The 20,453-nt window shown below is 40.6% G+C and overlaps 1 protein-coding gene across 1 annotated transcript; it reads left to right on the top strand.

The window, feature by feature from the left end:
* The first annotated feature begins 1,865 nt into the window (after positions 1-1,865).
* RUVBL1 (RuvB like AAA ATPase 1) lies at positions 1,866-17,727 on the top strand. Its single transcript, XM_051788598.1, has 11 exons — positions 1,866-2,101; positions 2,861-2,947; positions 3,565-3,697; positions 7,647-7,798; positions 9,052-9,141; positions 9,984-10,133; positions 10,679-10,742; positions 11,666-11,864; positions 13,620-13,722; positions 16,743-16,834; positions 17,140-17,727. Exons 1-11 carry the CDS (start codon positions 1,961-1,963, stop codon positions 17,297-17,299), a joined length of 1,371 nt encoding a protein of 456 aa, XP_051644558.1. The 5' UTR covers positions 1,866-1,960; the 3' UTR covers positions 17,300-17,727.
* The last annotated feature ends 2,726 nt before the right edge of the window (positions 17,728-20,453 follow it).

Genomic DNA, 20,453 nt, shown 5'->3' with positions numbered 1-20,453 from the left:
ACCCACAACACTTGCGGCAGTTTAATGCACTGGAGAAATCAAAGTTGTATATTTGCTCTTTTACAAAGAGAAAAGTCTGCACTCAGTACGCATTAGGCATTTGTATTCTGTGACTAATATGACCCTGAGAGGATGTACAGAGTCTAATAGCATACACACTTTTCCAATTATTTAAAGAATAGCTCATGATTGTTAGATTCAAAAGTTCTTAGCTGAACAGTTGTATAAGAGGATGCCCTTACAAAGGTGTTGAACTACACATGTGTGCAATTATATTGTAGTTATAGAGTATGTAAATATAAGCTGACAGAACAATTAACAGAAAAAGAAAGCAACAAATAATGAAGTCTTTCCTTTGCCAAATGATATTTATAACAAAACTAATGGAAGCTCTTAAACAAAAAGGGAATGAATACCCTCTATATGGTTCACTGGGCTTCTGCAAACTGAACCATAACTGCCATCCTCCCTAAAACTGCTCTCCCAGCTTGTGCTATCACATGACTGCTTTTGCAATTCCCCTGGCAGTGACAGGAAAGCCGAGATGGCACCAGACATCAGTCCTGCCTCATACCACAATAATCCCTTGGCCTTCAACATTGCAGACACAGCCATAGTTTTATAATGGCAGAAAGCTATATATCCATGGGAAGAGTCCCCTGTCTTTTTCCTGACAGAGATCCCAATACCTACAAACAAGGAAAACTCACTGGAACTGCAGGTTCCCAGATCCCATCTAAAATTTCACTGTGAGTGATCTCCATCTCAAGCATTTAAACACTTCATAAAAGGTGTAGCAGAATTACCCCTGAACCACAGTCAGGAGCTGTAACAGCCTGCAAGCTTTAGCATCACAGACCTGATGAAACAAGGGCAATGTCTGTGAGGCCATGAAACTACCTGCTGAGAATCTGGAGTGTTTGTATCCATTTCAGTAGGTCAAAGCTCATGCAGAACATATGCTGTATATTACAAATTCAGCTGCTGACATGAAGGCTTTGGACACATGGAACAGAATTATTTTGCAGTTACAATGAACACTAGAAGTTAGTGAGCAACACTGAGCAATTAAGAGACCACCCTTTCCTTGGCAATGGGGTGAACTGGACAGTCTCCAGAGATCCCTTCCAACCTGAACGATTCTGTGATTCTTTGACCAAGATTTGGAAAGCCTCAGCTTACTTTTGTGAGCTAAACCCCGCAGAGGTTTTGATAAAGCTCACGTTCCTGGCCCCCTGTCACCTGGCTGTGGGGAAGGGGCTCCCAGGACGGGGAGGGGGCTCCCTCAGCCCCACGACGAGATAGGGACACTCGGGGCTCCCTCAGCCCCGGCAGGAGGAAGAGCTGGCTTCAAGTATTCACGGAAGGCTGGCTTCAAGTATTCATGTCGCTGTAGGAACAAGAAACCTGCGGGCAAGAACGAGCCAGTTTCCCCCGCCAGGAGGGCTCCGCTCGCCCACCCCCCCAAACCGCCCCCAGCCCGGTCTCGGCCTCTACCGATTTAACAGAATCAACTAGGTTGCAGAAAACCTCTGAGATCGTCTAGCCCAACCCATGACCGAGCACGCCATGCCAACCAAACCGCGGCACCGAGTGCCAGGCCCAGCCTTCCCCTGAGCCCCTCCACGGCCGGTGACTCCCCCGCCTCCCTCCCCGCACGGCCCGGCCCGGCCCGGCCCGGCCCGGCCCGACTCCTGCGCAGCACCCGCGCCCGGCCGGACTCTCCGCGCGCGCCACACACGCGGAAGCGCGGCGGGCGGACCCTAAAAATCTGCGCTCCCTGCGCAGGGTGACGGGCGGGCGCCGCGCCCAATGAACGCCGGGAGCGGCGCCGCGGCGGCCAATGGCGCGGCGGGGAGGGCGGGGCGGGACGGGGCCCGGCGGGCGCGCGCCGGAGCCCTGGTAACGCGCGGTCCGCGTGCGAGGAGCGCGCGGTGGCCCGTCCCGGCCCAGCCCCGCCATGAAGATCGAGGAGGTGAAGAGCACCTCCAAAACACAGCGCATCGCCGCCCACAGCCATGTCAAGGGGCTGGGGCTGGACGAGAGCGGCGCCGCCAAGCCGGCGGGGGCCGGGCTGGTCGGGCAGGAGAACGCGCGGGAGGTGAGCGCGGGGCTGGGCCGGGGGGGTCTGACGGGTCCCGGCCGGGAGGGGAAGCCCTGCCCGGGCTCCTGCGAGTCGCTGCTGCCGTGTGAGGTGCGATGGGGGCCGTCGGGGGTGTTCCTGCGCCGCTCCCACTTCCGTGCAATCCCCCGAGGGTGAAGAGTAGAAATTGGGGTGTCAAAGGCAGCGAAACCGGCCAAAAGTCAGGAGATTTGCTGCAAGCGGGGATTGGAGCTGCCCCAGCGCGGGCCCGGCCTCCGGCGGGTGCTGTATCGTAGAATCATCGTAAAATCATAGAATAGTTTGTCTTGGAAGGGGAGCTTGAGGATCATCCAGTTCCACCCCTTGCTGTGGGCAGGGACACCTCCACTAGACCAGGTTGCTTCGAGCCCCGTTCAGCCTGGCTTTGGAAGAGGATCTGCAGCGGATCGGCTTCTCAGGCAGCCGAGCACTGATTTCCTGCTCTACTTTCAAACCTCTCTGTGTGCGTGGGACGGCGGGAGGGGCAACGGATCGGGACTCCCGGGTTGAGTTTTGTTTGTGATTTTTAACGTTTGTGTCACGTAAACCGATTGTAGGAAGTAGGTTTTTCAGGTCTTGAATCTCTTTCCGTGTGCATGAAATCGGGATCTTCCTTATTTGTAGTGGGATCGCAAAGCACACTAAACAGTTCTAGTAATGTTGGAGCAAAAGATATTAAAGCTTGTGTATAGATGTTATAACTTGTGTTAATAGTGTGAATACTTATTTAACTTATAGGCATGTGGGGTCATAGTGGAGCTGATCAAAAGCAAGAAAATGGCTGGCAGAGCTGTACTGTTGGCAGGACCTCCTGGAACTGGCAAGGTATTATTTTTCTTTTTTGGTATGAAATAAAGTATTCACAAGTCTATTTTATTTTCATTTGTTGTCAAAACCATTTTAGGGTAGTGGTTACATAAAATTTTAGTCTACTGGATTTTTTTTCATCATTGTATTGACATGATTTCCTGCTTTATATTTTGATTTTTGCCATGTCATCAACGTTGGCAGTACCTAGTGGTTCAGCATCATTAATGTGAAACCACCTCTTTAGATTACCAAACACATGGATAACATGGGCTCTGAAAAAGTCTTAGAAGTTAATTTTGTGTTAAAACCTGAGTAGTTTTTGCATTCTTTATTTTGTTCCCCTTGCTATTTAAGGCTTTTTCCATTTGTATCAGATGTCAAATTGGAATGCACAGTATTGTGTCTTTAAGGGTTTTGTGAGTCTTTGGCCAAAGTCATGTGTTTTAGGGGAGGGTTGTTATATGTGAGAAATACTTGTCAGACAGAATAGTCTTAACATTAAATTGATAGTTGATATATGAAAGGTGATATGATGAGAAAAGTTAACTGCAGAAAGAACCCTTTGTCAGTTCTCATAAAAATTAATGTGTGAGTTTTGGGTTTTGTTGTTTTGTTTTGTTTTTCTTTCAAAGACTGCTTTGGCTTTAGCCATTGCTCAGGAACTGGGAAGCAAAGTTCCCTTTTGTCCTATGGTTGGAAGTGAGGTCTATTCCACTGAGATCAAGAAAACAGAAGTTCTGATGGAAAACTTCCGGCGTGCAATTGGTAAGTTTCAGGAAAACAGAAGAATTAAGTATTTGCATGATACATATTTGTTTTTTTCCAGTCATCCAAAAAGCAAAAGCCTTTCAGTGGTCACGGTGTTCTCAGATTATTGTATACCTGTTCTCTTCGTCGCTGATCTTAATTTAGTGAATCTCTTCCACACTCAGTGGAGGTTTTCTGTTTATAAACCATAATTTAATTACTGTATTATGGTTTATTCTGCTTCCCCAAATTCTCCTCTCATAGTCCACATTCACCTCCTGGTTCTGCCTGTGACTCTGAATAAAGCTGAAAGAAAAATGATTTTTAGTTTCTTATGTTAGCAGAAATACTTGTAGACAGAAAAATGCTCTCCCCTTTTTTCCTGTAGTGAGTTCACCCTGCTAAACAAACGGTCTTAATCAGGGGCTCCCAAATGGCAGCATTAACCTGATTTACTGTTCCAGCAAGCACAAAGAAAGTTCCATGCCTACGAAATAAACGCTTTCACTCAGTGTCTTCCTCAATTCTGGAGTGCATTTACAAGTCTGATGTAAATTGGTTTAATTTGCGACACACCCTCAGTGACAATCTGAAATCTCATGTGATCACTGCTGACAGCTGATAAATGCAGATAAATGTGGCCCTTTTCTGTGCGAGGATTGGTTTAAGACAGCCCAGCTGATTTTAGTCCTGAAACATATTAACAATTGATTTTCCTGCCTCTGTACCATGTTTCCTCTTGGACTTTGTCTGGGTATTTGGCAGCAGGAAGGTGAAGAAGACTCTCAGTTCTCCAGTGAAACAAAAGTATTCCACTGACTTTTAGAAGAAAGCAACTGTCAGTAGTCTCTGGTCTTTTAGTTACCATAAATCTGGCAGGGCCCGGGGGAGGGAAGCCAGAGACTCAGAAGTCTGCAAAATTTCCTTGATGTGATGAAGTTCCCTGTCAGAGGTTTGGAAACCTGAACCAGCAGATGAAACTTATGCCATCCATGTTGTCATTTCTAGAGATAGCAGTATTTTAACTCTCTGAGGTTTAACAGCCAGCTACATTGTTAGTTTCCTGCATTCCCTGAATGTCAACAGAGACACTTCTAAACAAATATTAGCGTCAATGAAAGATGGAACTTCTTTAATTCCTTTCTGTTGAATTCCATGTCACATTTTCATAACACAACCTTTATTGAATATTTTTATCTGTATATAAAGAAAATTCTCAAATATTTTAAAGGACCAATAACCAGCATTTCTCATAATGTAGTATGTTCCAATTGGGTTTTAATCTCACATAGGTTTTAGCTTTCCTGCTCGGTAAAGAAATAATTTACAAGGGTTCACTTTTTAAAAAAATGATTTTGTACACACAGTGCAGTGTCACCTGTGACTGGGTGCAAAAGTAGCTCCAGCTCATCAGTACATAAAGTTTTAATTTAAGAGGCTTTTTGAGTTTTGTTTGTATGTTTCCTTAGCAGGTTCTGTATACATCATTTACTGCTGATATAATGCATTCTGCTTTCAGGGAGTTTAGCCACCTCAATTTTTAAAAATTACCAGAGATGTTAACATCAGTTTTTTTACTCAGTGGTTGGTTTGGTTTTTTTCTTGGAAACTACAGAGTCTGACTGGTTTGGACCCATCAGTGTAGAAGGAAGCAGGAGTGACTCTGAGTTTACAGAATTTTTATTGTTGAGAGTTATTTAATAAAAGACTTCACCTAGTCTCATGGTCATGTCGTGTTTGGGATATAGTTGAGGGTTTATAACATGTAAGAAACATAAAAGGACAGAGTGGGAAATGAGAACATGGAATTGTTGCATGGGTTAAAAGAAAATTAACATGAGGTAGAGATTAATCTGGTCTAGAGCTCATTAGCAGCAGGTGAGGATGATGACAGCAGCTAATGTTAGAGCTCAGGTGCAGTAAAAAATAACTGCTGGAATAGCCACTTAAATAGCATAACTACTCCTTGTGTCTCCAACCTGTAACTGCCAGTGAATCAAACAAGCACTATTTATCTCCATGGAGTGCTGTTGAACCAAAACAAGTAGCCCACAATTGCTGCCTTGGGCTCGTGTCTGATTTGGGAGTAGGAGATGTCTCTGTTTAAGAAGTCTTTTGAGAATGAAGTTCTTAGTCAATACATGCAGATTGATTTGAAGGCAAAGGATATTGAGGAAGTTCAAAGCATCAATTACCTTTGTTCAACATCTGTAAATATTTTCTACAGACACCTCTCTATGAGCACATTAATCTGGCTTAAAGGCAGGCTTCAGAAGCAAATCCCTGAGTTGTCCTCGCTGACTCGGCTTTGGCTTGTGTCATGCAACAGACTGAGCACGTGGACTGGATTCTTTTCAGATGAAATGAAACTGGAAGATGTGCTTTAGCAACATACAAAACATACCCCAAACACAAACAGGCTTCCAGTTTTTCAAAGTAGAATAGAGCTTGTGCTAAAAGTTTAAAAGCAAAGCAAAAAGGACAAGCAAACCTGTGAATGTCCAGTTTTTGTGGCACCACCAGTTACACTATATAGATTCACATATTGCTTCACATTCCTTACATATGAACTTACGTGATGCAGCCTTGTCTAGGTCTGTTTTATAACTCAGAGGTTCATCAGTTTTTTGTCTGATGTTTCAGCATACCTGAAAAACAATTTTAAAAATTACTGAAATTAACTTTATGTACGACTTTATATGTAATCCTAAATCAGAGAAAGCAAACATTTCTTACCAAGAAATTGTCACGTTATCCACAGTTAACTTATTTCTTGCATTTCAAATACTGGTCTGAATTTGGGCCCAGTAGAGGGAGACAGACTCGTATATGTCGGTTCTTTATAGCCCCTATCAGCAGCTCCAGATTATCGGTGAAGTGTCTGATCTATTTCAAAGCAGAAGGAAAAGTTACGGAACAAGGAAAGTTTTATAAAGTCCTAATAGCCTCAGACTGGGCAGGATGACTTCCTTATATCTTGTTACAGTCCATTCATTATTTTTGGTATGGCATGTGTGTCTCATAAAATGCTTTATAGAGTCTCTTCAGATGTGGGTTCTTTGAACTTCTATGTAGTTAGAACATACACGTAATTGTAGTGGTGGTGGTGATGATAGTGGTTTTTCTTTGGAACAGTCTAACTGTAAAACTCTTCAGCTCTATATTGTTCATCAGTTTAAATATAACAGTTTAAAATAACAGCTAATTACAATAGTTGTGATTAGAAGATACCCAGATACAATGATGATTGCTTGGCTGTCTGAAAAATAACAAAGTAAGGATGTCACTGTCAGCTATTTTGAAATAGTTTTAAATTTTCATTATAGCAATTTCTGCTAAATTTTATCTAGGTCACCTTTTGCTATTAACTTGAAAAATACTTTAAATTATACATTAACTATTTCATGATTTTATGGTGTTCTAACACAATACATCTCAACTAATTTTTGTTATTTTTAACTCAGTTGCTAAAATAAACCTTTTTATGAAGTTACCTTTTTCTTCTGTCTTTTTGTTAACTTTACAGGGTTTTATCTGATGGTACAAAATTGTGTAAAACTTGCAGTTATATTAATGTCACTACTTTTCAGAAGATGATCTGTGTCTCTGGCTTTAGCATAGGGTTACAAATAAAGCAAATCCCCTCTTCAGTATAGGGAAAAGAGAGAGAGTCCTGACATTTGCTTCAAGAGCTAATAGTAATGAGCAAAAGAAAACAATTTCTAAGAGTTTAATAAACCTCTGCTGGTCAGAATAAGCTTTCATTCTGATAACACAGGATGAATATTCTCACTTAATATTGAAGAAGAGAACAATATTTTATCTTTCCACCTTTAGAAGTAAAATATTACCATGAAATTAGTGCAGCCTAACAATGTTACATTTTGTTGATAGTAAAGCAACAGACTCCTGAGTGTATATGGCCATTGGTTTGTGTACTGAAACTATTTTAAACAATCTCTTGCAGGGTTGAGGATTAAAGAGACCAAGGAGGTTTATGAAGGAGAAGTCACAGAACTAACTCCATGTGAGACTGAAAATCCTATGGGAGGGTATGGCAAAACCATCAGCCATGTAATTATAGGACTCAAAACTGCAAAGGGAACCAAACAGTTGAAGGTATGTGTGGTAGAGTCTCAAAAATTAAGTTTATTTCTTCTTCTATTTTTAGCACTTCTTATTTCCATTTCAAGCTCTTGATCCCCATCTCTACAGAGTGGGGAGGTCAGGAGGCTCTTTTCTTTTGCTAGACAACTTTATCCTGACTGTACGGGTTTACTTTGTGTAGGATATTTAGATACTAGTCTTGTCTCCTACTAATTGAAATTTTGGATAAACCCATTGCTTGGTTAGCAGCCTGTTATTTTTCTGTTCAGCAGTACACACTGTATGTCTTCAACGATTTAAAGGTGAGTTTAAGCAGGAAGAGATCCTTATGCAGTTCTGTAGATCTCTAGTACCATAAAAACCAGGTTGAGTAGGGAATCTGAACCTTTTCTCAGTCTGTGATACCCTCACTCGGCCCATGGCTATAAATTCATGTTCATGATAATAAGCATAGGAGAAAGCTCTCGTTTGGTTTTGTTTTCCTAATTCTCAACCAAATTTTTGAGGATGGTTTTGGGAAATCTTGCCTGTTTCAGAATAAATTGTTCTTTTCTGTCACATCCCTTCTTTTTACATGGGGAGATGTGCTGTAGTGAATATTTGATAGAGAACTGAGAATTGAGCTGGTGTGCTGCCAGCTCAGGCCCACTTTCCCTTTGTTTTCCTTGTACGAGTATCCATTCAATTTCCCTGTCAGACTGGGAGAAAACTGAAAGCTGTCTCTGTTGTTAAGTATCATCTTGCATTTGTTCACTTTGAAAGCAAAATGAAGAGCAAAAGTGAATAAACATGTACCTAGAGAAACAAAAGCATCTAATATATTCCACACCCACTCTCCCTCACGCAGCTCCACAGAGGGTAAGGACTCAAGAAATCAAGTAACATAATTCAGTGCTATAGCCAGATTTTTTATAAAAGTTTTACTAGAAAGCCAGAGATGTGCTGCTTCCTAAGTATAAATATATTGTCACATTACACAAAGGTATATTTTGTAATAGTAACTGGTATCATTATGTTTCTGGCACTGTCACTTCCTCCGAATAGCAGAGTTTTTTGGTCAGACAGTAAGTTCTGTGCATCCTTCAGATTTATTCTCTGTCCCCACTCCAAGTGTTACAGCTTTATAAAATCCTAGAGGTTTTGTTGGGGTGAGCTGCAGTTTAATTTTGTCTGATGGGAGTGAACTTCAGACTAAATTTCTTTACCTTAATTTCCATAACAATATGGAACTGTTCTGACCAACTGTACTGTTTTCTTGTCTCCAGCTGGACCCAAGCATCTTTGAAAGCTTGCAGAAGGAGCGAGTGGAAACTGGTGATGTTATTTATATCGAAGCAAACAGTGGAGCCGTCAAGGTAAGAGAAAAGTTCTGGACTTTTATGCAGGTGTATGTTTCTTGCAGACCTTTCTCTGCCTTTTTCAGAAGGCTCTCTGATTTATTAACCTTAACTGACATGAAGTGGTTACATGGAAATTTTAAAAAGAGCCCATTGCTTTCCTTATCTGGGGAGAAAAGTCTTTTTGCACTGAAAGAACGTGGTGATCTGGTTCACAATTAAGGTCATCTGGCAAGGAAGCTATCACTGATGCTGTCTGGATGAGTTTTCTTCTCTGTAAGATCAAGACATCTTTAGGGGAAGAGGGATAAAAACCAAGCAACTTTAGTCATTTTCAGGCTGACACGTGCAGCGTATTTAATCTTTCTTTTATCGCTCTGGTATTTTCTCCACAAGATATATACATGTAGAAGGGAATACTGCATTAGTTAGCATTCTTTTCATATCTGATTTAGAAAGTAGTGTACAGTGATACTTGCTGTTTAATGGATGAGCATAATATTTTGTATCATATAATAAATCACCCACCTACAAAAGAGTCTTGAACAGTTCTCCCAATCTCTAGTTAATCTGCTGGATTTGTCCTTTAGCAAGAATTGCATACGGTTAAAAGAACAGGAGAGAGGAGTGGAATATTCTTGCCACTGAAAATATCAGGTGTTTTTCAACAGTTTTTGAGCTTTTTGATCAGTAGATAGGGTATGCCTGTTGCTAAGCAGGGAGTGGGACGTCTGAATTGTCAGATGAGGCTTGTCAGAATTGGAATTGTGAACTAAGCCCTTTATCAAATTTGTGTCACTCAAGGTTTGGGCACTGAAATTAGTTCTACACCTGGGTTTCTCTCCTTTGCTTTTCCTCAGAGGCAAGGCAGGTGTGATATCTATGCTACGGAATTTGACCTTGAAGCTGAAGAGTATGTTCCCTTGCCAAAAGGTGATGTGCACAAGAAAAAGGAAATTATTCAGGATGTCACCCTCCATGACTTGGATGTGGCCAATGCTCGACCTCAGGTATCTGACTTCCCAGATGAAGTCCTTACAGAAAAATTATTTGATATAAATGTGGTGGTTACGAGAATAATGGAGATGTAGAAAATTGAGCTGTCCTAACTAACCCTAAAAGATTCCACTAAAGGCAAAGTAGGAGTTGCTACACCTTTAAGGCCAATCTACCTCTCCTTTCCTCAGGGAGGTGATGCTACAGCAGGTTACCTGTTAAAGAGACAGTTGTTTGTATACCTGGTCATGGAATATTTGTCAGAATACCTTTCCTAGCACTACAGAGAACAGTCTTAGAGCCATAGCAGAGCTTCCACACAGGTATTTGGGATCTGTTACCGTCACAGTTAAATGTATAATCTAGACCTAGCTCTCCTTCCCTCCACCACTGTGCCCCATCCCTTGCAGAAATCATAAACTTTGACAGATTATCAAAGACTGCTGTTATATCAAGGTAACTGTAGGAAACAACTTTAACCAATTCCTGATTTATGATATTCTCAAGTTATGTGCTCACTACATGACCTCATGGCTGATCTGTAACTTTTGTTTCCTAGGGAGGGCAAGACATCCTTTCTATGATGGGACAGTTAATGAAGCCTAAGAAAACTGAAATTACCGGTATGAATCCTGCATGGTGTCTTTAGACCAATATAACCTGTGTGTTTGCCAGTTAGAAAAGGATTAAAAATCATGTTACTGCTGCAGCATCTTATTCATAAACATTCAGATTTCAAAAAGCAGTGATACTGCTGCTAGAATTGCAGTAGCTGGAGACAGTACAATAAGTTATTGGTTCATGCATGTAGTGGTAAAATACATACCATGCTCTGCTCCCATCTCCTGGGGAGAGAGGTCAGAATACCATTGCCATCCCCCTTCTCATAACATTCCTGCCACAGAGTGTGGGTTCACACTCAACAAAGAGCCAAACTGAACAGCAATAATACACAAAATCTAAAAAATGTTGTTAGGGTGTATTTTTATGTGAAGCAACCATCCTGAATTTCAGTGGAGTAGAGAAATGGCCCCTGGGTAGCAGCTCTCTACAGACTTGATGCTCCCTGTGCACTGCTGCTCTTCCTGCCTACAGATCATTGGAGGAAACAGTATCTACAGAGATCTGTTGTCCTTTTCCCTTGAAAGAAACGATGTTTCACTAAGTGACTATCTAAATTTAGATCAAAATCTGTTTCAGTACCGTATTGAATGGTAGTCTTTGGAAATATTTTGTCTGTCCCAGAGATCGCTTTGTTTATCCTAATATCAGATTTTTCAATGTAAGATCTTGCACAGTTTTGAGATCCATATGTTCATAGAAACTTACGTAGCCGTTTTGTTTTTCTTTTTTGGTTAAATGCAACTTCTTTGCTGAAATACAGTAGCAAGATTTCATTCTTTCAATGACATTCTTTTCAACCATGCTTGGAAACTTCAGTTTCATGTTTTAAACTGAGGTTTGACTGACTCCTCCACCTCTGCCAAACTCCCCAAATCCACAGCAGTCACTAACAAAACAACTAACAGTTTCTTTTTTTTCTCAGACAAACTTCGAGGAGAGATAAATAAGGTGGTGAACAAATACATTGATCAAGGCATTGCAGAGCTGGTCCCAGGTGTGCTCTTTGTGGATGAGGTTCACATGCTGGATATTGAATGTTTCACGTACCTGCACCGAGCGTTGGAATCTTCTATTTCCCCCATTGTCATCTTTGCTTCAAACAGAGGAAACTGCATCATCAGGTATGATGTCTACACTTGAATTTTCCAGTTTGCATTGGTTCATAAGCCTTGGAATTTGCTGTATCAGTTGAGTAACAGTCTGTGAAGGCTTTTGTCTGTGACACTGACACCTGTGATAATCCCCTGCATGGGCTGCAAGCTGCATCAGTGCTCAAAAACTGCTAGTGAGCTTCATGATGGGACAAGCATTTAATGCCAGGCTGAGCTAAAGCAGAATGGAATTCCTCCTTTTATTTTCACTAACACATCTCCTTCTCTAACAGCTTCTGAATTGTCTTACATCTTGGGTGATCTGTGACAGATTTGTACCATTCTCATTGCATACCTCAATATATCTGTTGCCTGCACATGAGAGACATCAAAAGCACCAGAGCTACAAACCTCTACTATCATAGTTTCCTGCTGCTTCTGGATTATTTTGCTGTTTGCTATCCTGGTTGCATCAGACTTCACCTTCTTGTTCTTCCTGTTAAAGCATGTTGCAGATCAGCCTGTCCCTTTTTCTGCTACATTGGTCTGGCTTTTTGTGTTTCTTCAGTCTCACCAACTACTTTGTTTTTCATCTCCACTCCATGCTTCCACTTTGATATTTTGCACCCACACAGTGCATTCTTTACATGTTCAGTAAAAGTGCTCTCCCCTTTCAGAGTCTTCTGTAAGTTCTATTGCTAATTTGTGGTCTAGGTCTAATTATGTCTAAACAAGCTGTCATTAGCTATGATTGCTACTCTTTAAATTAATTTAATTCAGTTGTGTAACCAGCTTTTCCTTTCCCTCATAGTGGCTCATCTGGTATTAATCTTTCTCTGTTTGCATTGCTTAGAAGTGAAGGTGATAAGCCCTTCAAAAATGTTTAAGGTGGACATTGCAGCATTCTCTTTGCAAAGGCATAAAAAAAAGCTGTCTTGTAAAAGTAGAGGGAGTAGAGGTCTGTCAGCATGGATTCACTGCAGAACTTCTTATGAAGAAACTGATCTAAGAAAGGAAGTTTTCCATATAATAGTGACATCTAATATTAGGAGGATGAGTGCCTAAAGGGGGACCAATGCCTAAATTCTAGCACAGAACTTTAGAAATGTAGTTCTTTAGCAGCACTTTACTGGTTTTACTGCAATCTCTGTAATTCTCATTAAATCTGGCTATCTTTCACTCTTGACTTCACAGCAAATTGTGGTGGTCTTGGAAAACCAAGAGTACCTGTGTCTGCAGGCTTTACTGTTGGGTGTTGTACATCAAACAAATGAAGTGATGGGGATTTAGATCCTGCTTTCTCCTTCATGCACAGACCTCCACTTCTCAATTTGCTCAACTGCAAGCATGGGATGTAAACCACTGAAGTATTCACTGCAACAGCATAATGGCTTGCTCAGCAAGAGGGGATGTTCTCAAACAGATGATAGTGTATATAATTTCTACTGATACTGCTAAACAACTAAGAATGATTTGTTCCTTGCTGGAAGACAACTTGGAACATTAGATATTGTGATATAGGAAAGCATGAAGGAAAGCACCTCTAACTACATTTGAGTGGCATGTGTAAGAGCTCCAGAAATAGTATTTGTTTCCCTTGGGCTATCCAGTATGAACTTCAGACTGGAATGTTCCTGTCCCTGTCCAGGGAGTGTGTGTGTCTCGCACAGACACACAACAGTTGTAAACTAGTAGATGTGTAGTCACTTTTTACTGATTCTAGTCAAATCAGTTTACTGAACTCAGAATAGTATCTGACCTCTTTCTGTTTGGTTTCTCCTTTAGGGGCACAGAGGATATCGTGTCTCCTCATGGAATACCATTGGACCTGCTGGATAGAGTGATGATTATCCGAACCATGCTGTATACACCCCAAGAAATGAAGCAGGTACATGCAGCATTTTAAAGAACTTGTAACAAATCCCCAGAGTTCTGCTCAGTTTCTACCTATTCTGTTATTATAGAGTTGTTTGTGGTCACCAGGGCTTGTGCCAGAAAGCTTTCTACTTCCTAAATGCCTGCTGCTTTAGGAACCATTACAGTGAGGTTGTTAAAACTGTGCAACTTCTCTGTCTGATTCCCACCCACTGAGGAGTGGCTAAGCATTTCTAGAGCTGAGACACCTCACTTGAATGAAATGGCATGAATTGTTAGCTGAAGTGATCTCTTGCACAAATGTGCTTTCCATACTTGGCAGGTTCCAGCAGTAGTGCTTTTTCAGTTGGTATGAGATGAAGTGTTACATCTTGGGACCTTTGGTCTCAGTCCTCAGGCTTTTCCCTCACAAGAGGGATTGAGAAGTGCAACTTCATGAACTGCATTTTTGCCTCTATTCCCTGTACTGTAGCTTTAACCTACTGGGGCTGTCTCCTGAAACTGGGAGGATTTTCATGCTCCTAGTCAAGTTTGGAAATGTAAGCACTGCAAGTGTTGCAGAGATATGCTTCCAGATGCCTGGAACTTTTCCTGTGGGGCCATCACAATGTATTGTGTATCGATTATAATGCTTGGTGCCATTATGATGCATTGTGTCAAAGATCCCCCCTCATTAGCCTCTCAATGCTGTGAAGTGACACAATGCAGAAGACATTACAGTTTACCATGTCAATTCTTTGTATTATTTAAGAGATACTGTCAATGGAGGAGAGCCTTGTCACAAGATAATAGTCTCCTGCTGCTGGATAAGTGCCAAGGTGAAGCTGAGGCATTTATCGAACATAAACGTAGAGGCAAAGCTTCATTTCCCTTGGTTTGAGGAGCTTTTCACAGATGCTGTTGTGAGCTGTTCTCAGGATGGTTTTTTTATACCTAGAAGGATACTTAAAAGCATTGTGGTATAGATTGCAGTAGAAGCAGCCCAGTGATTTAACAATACAATTAGGTTTGGTCTGTATACAAAACAAATTTTAAACTGTGACTTTTACTCAGTCTGGGATATTAAAGACTGTCTGGACTTCCCTGTGCTGTAAGTGAATTCTGTGTAGTTAGTGCTGTATTACTGTGCAGAAATTAAACTGCTGAAGAGCTTGTTTCTGAGCTGCTGATTTTTAAAGAGCTGAGTAAGTGCTGTGATTTCCACCATCCCCAGGGATGAAGAAAAGGAAGTGTTTACAGTAGCATTTCCTAAAGCTAAAAATAGAGTCCAGACATTATGTCCCATAAATCATGTTCCCATAGTCAGATAATCTCATCTTGCCTTAAATTAAGGCTTTTGAATGACGATTTCTCATGGGAAAAGAGGAGGAGCTATTACACTTGACTTTGGTTTCTAACTAAATAGTTGTGTGGGTGTTTAAAAATAAGATCTCCATGAATTTAGTTCTCTATTTTTCCTCCCATTTTTCTTTCATGTTAGGAAGAAGTTTCTGCCGTTGATATTTCTGTGTAAGACTCTCTGCCTTGGCCTTTCTCAATTGATTTCTTTATCTGCACAGAATCTGTTCATGGATGTACTGAAAGTTTGTTCATAACCAGTTCAAAATATTTCTTTTTGTGTTGATAAAGTAGAAATCCCCTTGCATAGCTCTGCTCTGAGAGGAAGACCCACAGTTACCTTAATGCAACCAGAATAGGGAAAAAAATAAATTTTTATGCATATTCTAGTCAAATATTGTTGTAATCAGACATTTTGCATCTGTGTCTGCTGTTAGATATTAGAGGTTATAACTGAGACATTTTGTTCCTAATGTATTTTACCTGATAAATATTTTCTTATTCTATAGTAAATGCATATATAAGTAAGCTCCTGGGTTAATGGCTTGGGCCCCAATCTTTCTGTAAGGTTCTACCAGGTTGCTAGATAAAAAGTTATTTTAAAAAGGTTGTTAAAGATGTGGCATTCAAGATGTTTCTAGCAGAACAAAGCAACAATGTTTGAATGAAGGGAAGGTGATGTTCAGGTGATCTGAAAGTAAAAAATCTTCAGTCTGAAATTGCAATTTGCAGCAGAATTGGCAATATTCAGTATTAATATCTTAGCACAAACTTCCTTCCATTCCATGCCCCTCTCTTCCTCTCTTCCCTGCCCTGGCTTCCTGAGCGCATTTTTATGGCTTTAATTTAAACGAGTGCTTCTTGATATCTTGTTTACAAAGCTGCCAAAGTGAAAAATACCTGTATTATATGAGGCTTGCAGTTCCAGAGTTATCTCAGCACTACAACACAACATCATTATCCAGTCTGCCCCTTATCACTCAGCTGGTAATACGGACTACCGAGAGACTTGTGCCACTTTTGTTACAGCTTTATATGCTCAGGCTTATTGGTGATATCTTCCTCTCCAACTTCGTAAAGATCTTCAAACTGGTACAAGCCTGAGACTGTTCTTGAAAGATTAGATTCTTCTTAGTGATTTTTTTTTTTCTTCTTGCAGGAATAGGTGAATCACAGAAAGTAACTTTTTGATTTATTTTACTATCTTCTTGTCAATTGAATAAAAAGTGTGTTGTGAGCTGCTAAGGAAAGAGTGTAGCTTTCTGTAGGGCTCTTTGGAGTGCTCTGCTGTACAGCAGCAGTGATACACTGCAGAATTCAGTAACTGCCGTGCCTGCCCACAAGGCTCCAGCTGCTACTTAATTCCCACATACATTTTCCATTTTCTTGTATAAGTTCTCACATTCTGCTTCTTTTCAGTAGATAGACTTTACTAATCATGCAGAGTTACCATGAAGGGTTAGCAGTCCAGACATGTAGCTTTACCTGCCTTCTGTGATAATAGTTTTTTCAACGTTATATTTGCCTGTTCAATGACTTAAAATTCTATACATTCTGGTTTAGTGGTAAGTTACACCAGAGTAACTTCACATCATCTTGTTTTATAGCCTGTCTCATCTCTGAGATGACAGTTTCCAGATACTAAGCTAAGTAGTTTAGCATGTTAATTGGTACCTCATTTATTCTTCCCAACAGATCACAAAACTTCGTGCTCAGACAGAAGGAATTAATATCAGTGAAGAGGCTCTAAACCACTTAGGGGATATTGGTACCAAGACAACCTTAAGGTAAGTTGGGCACAGTTTTCTCCTAAGCATAACTGGGTCTAAAAACACTCACTGTAGAATAACTCACTCGTGTGAGACAAACCTCTCCCTTACAATAATGTGGTCTGTTAAGAACAGTGCTAACATAAGAGAGTGGTAATCCTCACCTTTCCTCCTTTGAGGAATGTATGTGCTGGAGGGCTTGCTGACTTTTGATACTGCTCATAGAGCTGTGCATTTCCTGACAAATGTCCCACCCCTACATAGCTTCAGTTCACTGAGATGCACTGAATTGTAATTACTCATCTGCCTCTGTTTGATCACAGGTACGCTGTGCAGTTGCTGACCCCAGCTAACCTCCTTGCCAAGATTAATGGGAAAGACAGCATTGAGAAAGAGCATATTGAAGAAATAAATGAACTTTTCTATGATGCTAAATCCTCAGCAAAAATCTTGGCTGATCAACAGGAGAAGTACATGAAATGAAAAGCTTATCATGTTAGATGCTTTGAAGTGGCTTTAAGCCTTAGCCAGGGCTGGCTTAGTTATTGAATGAGAAATGTTAATGGTTTGTCTCTTTTGGGACTGAAAAAATATTTAAATGTTGGACTGCTGTGTCAGGACAGAATTAACTATCAAGTGTTCCCATTTCGTTATCAACCATCAGATGCTCCATGATGTGTGTGTAACATCTTAGTCTCCCTTTTATGAGTATGTAGGAAATTAATAGCTCTTGACCCTTTGGTTTTGTCTTTAGATTTCATTACAGAAGAGCTCTAACTGAAGTTGATACTTAAGAACAGTCTATTTTCCTTATGAGTGTTGTTTTAAAATAGTTTCCTTTTACAGATGAGAACTTTTTTTTTTGAATCAAAGTTTGTCTGAAGTGCTTTATAATAAAAATGTCAAGAATATTTGAAGTGTGCATCTGTTCGCTCTGGGTCTTGACCTGCCTAAAGAAACAGTCAAAATAAGTTGGAATTAACAAAGCTAAATATGAGTAAAATGGATCTGCAACATCTGCAGCAAAGGGGGAAAATAGTAATGAGACCTTTTAAAAGTGTTTACTTTTTTGTAGGTTTTGGGGTTTATTTTCAGAAGATTTCCTCGGAGAATGGAGAAATACATAATAGCAATTATCCTGGCCCTATTTAAAGCCTCTTCCCCAAAGTAACTTACACTTTCTTTGTGTTTTCTTACAGCAGATTAAATAAAAATTGCTTTCCATCACGATTAGCTGTTTTTTCCACTATCACCACTTCCTTGATCACCCAGGATCAGGAAAAAGTTTCAAAGTGAAAATGAAATCCTACTCTACGCAGACTTTGTATGACTTTGCCTTAGTCTCATGTTCACAAACTGTGCTTCTTGTTTTGTAAAGCATGGATACCTGATTGCTTCACAGCACTCTGAGGATAAATGGTTAAAGATTTAGATCTTTCTAACACTGAAATACAAATCTCTGTAACCACATCAATGGCTGAATTGGGGAAAACGTAGAAGCTTTATAAAGTGACTAACCTCACATTCCTTATTAGAACCTTTAGGGATTTAAAACACTCTATGTACACTTAATTAAATAAGCAAAGTTCTTGGGGTAGGGTGGGAAGGGAATAAATAATAACTTGTCACAAGAGCCCAGTTTTACATATCCTTTTTAGCATCTGCAAAGTGAAAGGGGTAAATTTGCAATTAATACTTCTGGCTTATCAAAAATTTTAATCTGTGTCTCTAAATGAGACACTTTCTTACAAGTACCAAGCATAGAGCTACTCAGCCTTCCATGAATCCTTCACAGCAAGTCATTGGTTCCTCACAGGGAGAATCTCAGCAGTATTAACATTAGGCAGACATGGGCAATTGGCTTTTTTGTTGTTTTTTAAAGGTGAAAACCAACTGTCTTATTCACTTTGCTTTCCCAAGAGGTTTGCTTTTAAGACTTCATGGTAGTTAGAGAAACTGATGATCACAAAGCCATAGCATGCCTGTTTGTATAAAAAAGATGGCTCAATTGCTAGGTATCAAATGTAACAAAGCTTCATTGTTAAATCAGAGAATTCTGACTTCTAAAACATGCATAGGCTCAGTCATCATCCTTTTGGGGAAGGAGTCCAGCTGCTAAAAACCTCTGTCCTCACTCCTTTATGCTCTAGAGACTTGTCTATTTCTTGTGCTGAAGTACTTTAGTGGAAATTGCTAATGATTTTTCAGCTCCAAAAACGACTGGACAGTGGAGACTGCTGGGGGAAAAAAAAAAGAGCTGGAAGGAAACTGAATGGTTTGGATTTAATAATGTTTTGATCACATTCTACCATCTCAGTCATGTAAAACCTGTCCCATTCTTCAAAGCAAAATTCAGTACTCTGTCAGCCAACCCTAATTAGCTTTTGTACTTTAAATAATCTATCTACCCCTTTCTCCACATCTGCAACTAAACAATAGTGACAAAGAGATTTAATGAATGATTTTTGGTTTATCTGTGACTATTTTTGGCGAAGGAGCATTCCTGCTTTCAAACCTAAAAGTCCTCTCTCTTGCTGACTCCAAATGAATGAAGATTGCAATTATACCATCAAACTAATTTTCTTTTTGCTGGAGCTGGATGGCACATTCTGTTTAGTGATATGGCAGGATAGAAAGAGGCACAGTGAATTAAGCTGCTGCCGCATACTCAAAATTGAACCTTTTTTTTTCTGTTGCAGTTTGCCAGTCCTTGGCAATGATGAATGTAGTTGTTTAAGAATATAAGTACCATTTCTCTTTGAGTTTTCTGAAATATCTAACTGATCAATTTAGAAAGAAGTTTGAATAAGCCCTAAATAATTCTGAATGCCAGAGCAGTTGAAAGGCCCAATCAACATTTGATGGTATTGACGTTTTACTGGTAAATTCATCTCTGTTCACCTGTCAGCAAAAAACTTACTGGGGCAGCGAAGAGTGGTGCCTCCCAGAATACTGAAATCTTAAGACCACTGTTCCCACTTGCCTACCATCAGCAGGAAAGGGCAGAAACTCATTTCTCCTTTACCAAACCAATTGTTTCTTTGCTTACAAAGTGTTCTTTATAAAAATTCAAGCTCTGTAAAACTGGGAAGAAATATCTGTTCTCACAAGTAGTAAAACAAGTGATTCTCTGTAAAACTCGAGCTGGGTAGCCTACCAGACCTCAGATACAAGCAAAGACCTGGGAAGAAGTGAACTGTGTGCCACACACTGAAAATAAGCAGTTCCATCTGACCCCGGTTTCATAGCAGACTCCATGACTGATGGTCCCTGTCACTTGAGACTGACTGCAGGTACAGAAGTGTACTTCAGGAAGAAAACAAGATCTCAAAGTACACCCGGGAGGAAAGCAGCAGCAATCAATCTAAATCAGCCTTTTTCCCAAACCTTGAGCAATTTAAAAAACCCACATCATTACATCATCACGTAAGACCATCCTTACACCTGCCCAGTCAACCACAGCCCCTGCTCTGCCGCAGAGCTGATCCCAAACAATCCCGGAAAGGAGCAAGGACCCTTCTAATGGGCAACAGCAGAACTGGGTGCAGGGTGTGCTCAGGAGGGGGTGCTGTTATCTACTGGTGTGGTCCTTCTAGAAGGGCCTTGCTTTTCCATTCTGCATGTTAATGTTTGTACA

This window comes from Manacus candei, unplaced genomic scaffold (assembly GCF_025592945.1).
Source record: "Manacus candei isolate 608988 ecotype Guabito, Panama unplaced genomic scaffold, ASM2559294v1 h1tg000025l, whole genome shotgun sequence".
Classification (NCBI taxonomy): domain Eukaryota; kingdom Metazoa; phylum Chordata; class Aves; order Passeriformes; family Pipridae; genus Manacus; species Manacus candei.
Note: the sequence above shows the minus strand (reverse complement) of the source record. Positions and strands in the feature narration are given on the sequence as shown.